At 35.7% G+C, this 6,712-nt stretch overlaps 1 protein-coding gene across 1 annotated transcript in view; it reads left to right on the forward strand.

Annotated features, from left to right (window-relative positions):
• The window catches only part of sbno1 (strawberry notch homolog 1 (Drosophila)), a gene marked incomplete in the record, with an annotated part of 73,388 nt that overhangs the window by 18,713 nt on the left and 47,963 nt on the right, over window positions 1-6,712 (forward strand). The window contains 2 exon segments of the mRNA XM_014028667.1: window positions 565-661; window positions 2,084-2,244. Coding sequence (XP_013884121.1) covers window positions 565-661; window positions 2,084-2,244 — 258 coding nt within the window.

A 6,712-nucleotide genomic window follows, 5' to 3' on the forward strand; every position in this document is an offset into this window, starting at 1 on the left:
ATGTAGCTCAGCTAACCCCCCCCCAGCTTTAAACATGTAGATTTGACATGCTGCATGCTTCTATCAACACTGACTGGCAGTGGGATGGGATGGCAGTGGTGAATGTTGATTTATCACCGTTTTCACACAGTTTGCTCTAAACCACACATGCATGATCCGATCTGTGCATCATCAGGGAGACCTGCTAAACACGTTGTTGTGTTAGTTGTACAAGATCACTTTAGCCCCAGTCGGTCTGTTCATCCATTCACCTTACGAGATGATTAAAATAATGAAGGCCTGTGATGATTCTAACAAAACTGCTAACACTTGGTCACTACTGACTGGTGACAGGTGGCATTGAGTTCTCTTGTTTTTCTTTAATGCAAGGGCAGCGCCTTTCAGTGGCTGCAGCCCCAGGCACCTGTCCCCCCATGTATGTTTCGTCTTGTCTCTTCTGGATGGGTTGTACTGAAACTAATTTTGTTGTGCCCTGTACTTTAACAAATAAATCCTCAGTCAAGATTGTTGATGAAGAGAACATCGTACAAACTTGTCATCACTATATTTAATCTGTGTGCACAGAAACCACCAGGGCTAAAGGAGGAAGATGAACCTGAGGAAGAAGAGGAAGATGAGCTTGGTCACGCAGAGACCTATGCAGAATACATGCCAATGAAATGTAATTATACTTCTTTTTTAATGTAGCTTTGTACCATCAGTGAGTGAATGTGTGTGTGAATGGGTGAATGTGTGTGTGAATGGGTGAATGTGTGTGTGAATGGGTGAATGTAAGTGTACAGTGATTTGGGTTCTGGAGGGACTTGATAACGTGCTCTAAGTTTGGTACATTTACATTTGTTGTTGTTGTTGGAGGTGAAATTTGAAAAGTAACAATAGCAGTGTTGAAGCCACACATCACATTTTTTACTGTGGCCCTTTTTTAATAACTTTGAACTGTGACTTTAGTTTTGCCCAAATTGATTTAAATTGATTTGTGTGTTAAAATTATACTGCTGCATCACTTATAGCCAATAATACTCCAAATTCAGATGTTTTCATTGTATGCAGTTCTTTGAAAGTCTCAAAGTAAGAGGAGTATGGAACTTGATTTTAGTATTTTGCTTGTCTAATATGTAAAAAATGTAAAAATGTGCAAAACCATATTTTTAAATATTATTCCCTATTTCAGTTTAAAGAACTGGACTCAAATGATAAACTTACTCAAACATGTTTTTTAGTGAATGAAAAATGACCACAGTCACAGACCATCATGCTTTTCACATTTTATTGGTTTATAGATGGAAACCTTTAGGCATTTACAATTGATTTGATTACAATTCAAAAGGCTTCAAGTCAATAATAAAACCATTATTGATGTATTTGATTACCTTGACACTCAAGATAAGGATTATATGTTTTTAAAAGTATAGTTATTCAACACTTTATTAATCACAGACTGCTAACCAACAATAATATTATAAAGCTAATACAGTTAGCATTGTTTATTACTTGGAATATAAACATAAAACAGATGTTTCACAGTCATTTCTGAAGGAAATTGTGTATTAAATTCAGCTGTTTTTATGTTCATAGTTCATAGATGAAAAGTAAAGAAAATTCTTTTATAAAAATGTTTCCTACAGCATGTCTCTTTACAGGAAGTCATGATACCTTTATCAGGACAAATGTCATCGAGCAACAACTACTGTGCTAACTCTTGTATTGGCAGCACAGATTGATATTAACAAAATGGATTTTGGACATTTTAAAATTAAAAAATCTTGCAAAAGCAACAAAGTAGATGATGAGCCCCACCTCTATTGTGAACCCCAAATTATTTTTCAAGTGTAACATCTTGCATAATTTACAATGATAAATAATACTGCTGTACAAATATTGACAATAAATTTCCAGGTGTGTCTGTCAATTTGCTTAAAAATTAACAGAAAAAACTGTTTAAGTTGGGTTTTGGGGGAAAAAATTATATAATTTTTTTTCCAAAAAATATTTGAAAAGGAATATTAAATAATTTAATTATGTAAAATGTGTAGGAACCTTGTGTATGTGAAGTGATTCACCAAGTTGTGAACTGTAAATACAGTGAACATTGGCTTGAGGCATCCCGATCCTGTGGTGGAGACCAGTTCTCTGTCGAGTGTGAACCCTCCAGATGTGTGGTACAAACTGTCCATCCCAGAGGAAGTCATTGATCGAGGCTGCTTGTCTGCACTGCAGCTGGAAGCCATTACGTATGCAGCTCAGGTATGTAGCATTCATTACACTAATCAAAACTATTTTAAAAATGTTTTGTATTTGATAATATTAACTGCTAATTTTATTTTAACTGTCGGGATCTTCAGAGTCATGCATTCTTTTAATTAAAACGTTTTCTGTTGATCATTTATTGGTATATTTCAGAAAATGGATAGGCTGATCTAACTGTTGCACTAATAAGATTCATGTTAAGTTGATCTGAGTTGTATTTAGCATATGATGTGATGTCCTTATTTAAAGCAGTGACAACAGTTCTGTCAAATAGTTATCAATAACTGTCAGACTTCAGTCTTAGAGCATGGAGATTAGAGTAAGAGCCAAAAATACTTTGTTTAGGCTCATAACTAGCCAATCAAGGACTCAGTCGCAGTGCAAACGGGAAATGAAAATAAAGTCTGTTGGTCTTGTGAGCTTGATGACCTGAAAAATAAGGGGGTACCTGCTTACATTTTGGAACATCTAGGTGTAAGTAGTGACCCTAACAAAAATTTGGGATGCATCAATACCAGTTTTTCATCCAACTGAGGACTAGTTTAAGGTACTCACCGATAGGAGTACTTACTGAGTAAGAACTTTAAACGTTACACAGAGGTTATAAAAGCACATTTTTATAATTAGAACCTGGTACTAAATCAGATGCATATCAGGGGCCTCATGTATCAACAGTGTGTACGCACAAAAAGCTTGCGAATGCCCCTTTTCCATGCAAAACTTCAGATGTACCAAGACTCAAATGAACATGGAAATGTTTGCTGCGCCACGCCAACTCCAAGGCTGACATGCATGTTTCTGTGGTTCTGGTTCCATTGGTGAAACTTGGAGGTGATTCTGGTAAACTGTTAATGGTATGAAAATGACTATTATTCACACCAGACACACAACAATTATTACATTGTTAGATAAAGGACACGCAAAGTTGTGCTAATATTGTGCATAATAGCAAAGTGTTTATCATTCCTGCAAACTTGTAGCTTTTTGGTGAAATTCTCTGATTTCAAACCAAACTGGTTCATTTCAGAAACAAGGTGGTTATCTTCACTATAGAAGATCTTTAGTGTAGTGACTCATTTGGCCAATCACAACCAAGCTAAGTATCTGTCTTGATTGTGATTGGCCGAATTGCTCTCGTTTAAGACGGAGGGATTTCTTCACGTTTTCACAAGCTTACCACAACAGCAGGGGTAGTTACATAATAAATCAATGTTTGGTATAAAGCTCATTTTCTCTGCTTTCTGATGCCAGTAGAATTTTTCAGATGGCACAATTTATTATAATTTAATGGTGAACATCGCAGAAGCTTTTATTTGCGACAGACCCGGTGACTTCTAAAATGGATTAACACTTTTTGTTTGAAGTTTGGGTAAATTTAGTTCCAGCCATCAAACATGAATAATGAAGTGAAAATGTTTGTGTAGATCACAAGACTTGAAGTTCTCCGTCACAACAGATTTTCGTCACTTTGAATGTGGCCAGGATGGATTTCCTTTATCTGTAAAGGGAAAAAAACAACCTATGTTGTAGTTTCATTAAAGCTGCCCAGTTTAATGATTTAAGATTAAACAAACACTGATTTCAACAAATGAAACAAACTCCAGAGCACTTTTATTCAATCAGATCAAAGCAGGGCGTGTCCTTTAGTGAGGCCAGGTTCAGATTCTGCAGGAGCTGCAGTCAGTCCTGATAGTAAACCTCTCCGGATCTTCCAGAGACTTTGGTCTATAAACCCTAGTATTATCTTAAATATGTGTGTTCAGTGCGTTGTTATTGAACAGATATGTCCAACTTTGTGTGCGTGACTAAACTCTTTGCTTCTCGTGAGAGACCGCTATCAGAGGAGTGACATCCGGTTGACATTCAATGCTAACATTAGCTTTCGATAACAAGTCTGGATCAAAACAAAAGAAACTAAGGAATCACTAAAGTTACCAGCCGACTCTCCACAAAACTAAAAGACAACAAATACCACACAAGCTGTGTTTCCATTACAAATGTGCGCAAAACTTTGTTGATATTCTGTTAATGTCAAAAAACACAGTTTCACAACTGAAGTGTTTCCATTAAGTAATAAATGTTATTAAAGTCACGTGAATATGTTTGTTCTCATGATAAGTCATTACAAACATGGCAGCGATGGATGTAAACACATAGCATGTTGCTACCACGACACTAGCGCTCATCATCAGAGGAGACGTCGGCGTCTTTTATCGAGGCTTTCCAGAGACAAGTCCCTACTTGGGAGCGGCTACGTATGCTGTGTTTTTGGGAAATTGTAGTTGCTGAGTTTACTATTTTATACTACTTCTGTGATATTACTACTACTTCTACTTCCTGTTATCTTCTTCATCATCGTCTTTTTCACCAGTAGAAACAGACGGTTGTTGATCATGTGACTCCTGTGATGTGAAAAAACTGTTTCCATTGCAGTTTTGTGAAAAACACCAATTTAGATACGACTGAAAAACCACCTCATCCTAGAGCAAAAACATTTTGTCGAAAAAACATAATTTCTTTCGAAATTAACGTGTTTCCATTGAGCAAATTTATTTTAGAAATTCTAATTTGCGCATTTTCATGTCAATGGAAACGCAGCTAGTGACTTCTGTTTGCAAAGATTTGCGCTCCTACGCATTAGAGAAAACAAAGCAGGGTGTGACGAGCGACTCGTTAGGTGCTTGAACCAAACTATGGTATGTGAACATCTGACTGAAACTGTTCTCCACAACATGTATAAATGTGTGAAAGACGACGTTCTAACAAAATCATTTAGTTTTGTTACCAATATTATTATTTTTAAACTTAAACGTCTTAATGAAATCCACAGTGATGAAATTTTGTAGTTGTTTTAAGAAGTTATATGTATTGTGGTTTAATAATTTTTATTGAACATAACAACAGAAGGTAACAGAAACATTACAAATATACAGTTTTAAGATAAGATAAACCTTTATTGTCATTGTACAGAACACAATGAAATTATCATGCAGAACACCCATTCACAATTTTTCATACACTGAAAAGGAGTGGGCAGAATAATATTTCTATTAGCCCACCTTCTCCTGCAACCTAATTCCATCACTTCTAATTTATCAAAAATAATTATTAATTATTTTAAAATGAATGCATCCAACGACACCGTCACCTGCAATTCCTTTTTACTTTAAAACCTTTTATACATGTTACAGTTTCATTTCAAGATTAAACAGTTTAATTTAAAAGTTTGTCCTTAAAACCTGTTGTTTATGTTAAAGAGAAAAAAAAATGTTGATATTGTATTTTGCAACACAGTTGGAAAATACAATATCAACATTTTTATCGAATCATGATTAATCAATTCTGAACTTAATGAATCAAAACAGAATCGATTTAGAGAATAGGCCATGATACCAGCCCTAATAATCAGAGGTTGAGGTGATCTGTCTTCATGAAGGGCTTAGTTTGCTGCCAGTCTTTGTACACGTTAAACTACAAATCCTGTGATAACTGCAGGCAAAAAATGGCACACTTTACTTGTATGTTTTCAACCACTATGCTGCTACAACCCCTTGCATACAACAGCTTGTTCACCTACCAAATAAACAAAGTTCAGTCATGTCCACTGCTTGTTGTTTAAACTTGGCAAAGTGTGTTTTCAGTGTGACTTGGATTGATATCAGTGATTTTTACACGTGGTTGGAAGTGGTCCACAGCTGTCGATATGAAGGTCTAATAAATATGACCGTTTCTTGTATTAAAATTAAATATTCTTTCATAGCTAAGTTGATAGCAATAAAAGGTTTCCATGTTAAAATTTTTGGGACCATTTTAATGTTTTTGTTAATGCGTCGGTTTGGTCTTAAATATCATTCCTAATGGTTTTAAAACGTCTTATATGTAACTTAACGAAACATGCATGAACCCTGTAAATATAAAAGTCTGCACCACACTTTTTCAGACAGATTTCTTAATGCACGGCATTTTTTGCTAGTTTTATCTGTGAGATCGTGGCCATTTTATTATCTTTTATAAATGTCTGCTTCTGGGTACAACAACCTGGAAGAACGTAATTAAAGCAACATGCAGAAATCAAGTGCTTCTCAGCATTAAAAACACACCAGTCATACAATAATCTCCCATGTGGAAAAGGAGTGAAAAATTCTGCCTTCTTTTTGTGACAAGAAGTTCAAGTTTATTCATAAAGTGCCAAGTCACAACATCCATTGTCTCAGGACTCTGTAGATAAAAAGAACAATGTAAAGAAGAAAGCAGCAGATTGTGTTGAATCACTTCATCACAGTCTCCCATCCTGAGCAAACGGTGGAGAGGAAAAACTCCCTGCTAATCAGGAAGAAACCTCCAGCAGAACCAGGCTCAGGACAGGAGACCATCTGCCTGTCATTTAATGTGATCTAATGTGATCTAATGTGATCTAATGTGATCTAATGTGATCTAATGTGATCTAATGAACATTACAGCTGAT

Source organism: Austrofundulus limnaeus, unplaced genomic scaffold, assembly GCF_001266775.1.
Source record: "Austrofundulus limnaeus strain Quisiro unplaced genomic scaffold, Austrofundulus_limnaeus-1.0 Scaffold795, whole genome shotgun sequence".
NCBI classification, from domain to species: Eukaryota; Metazoa; Chordata; class Actinopteri; order Cyprinodontiformes; family Rivulidae; genus Austrofundulus; species Austrofundulus limnaeus.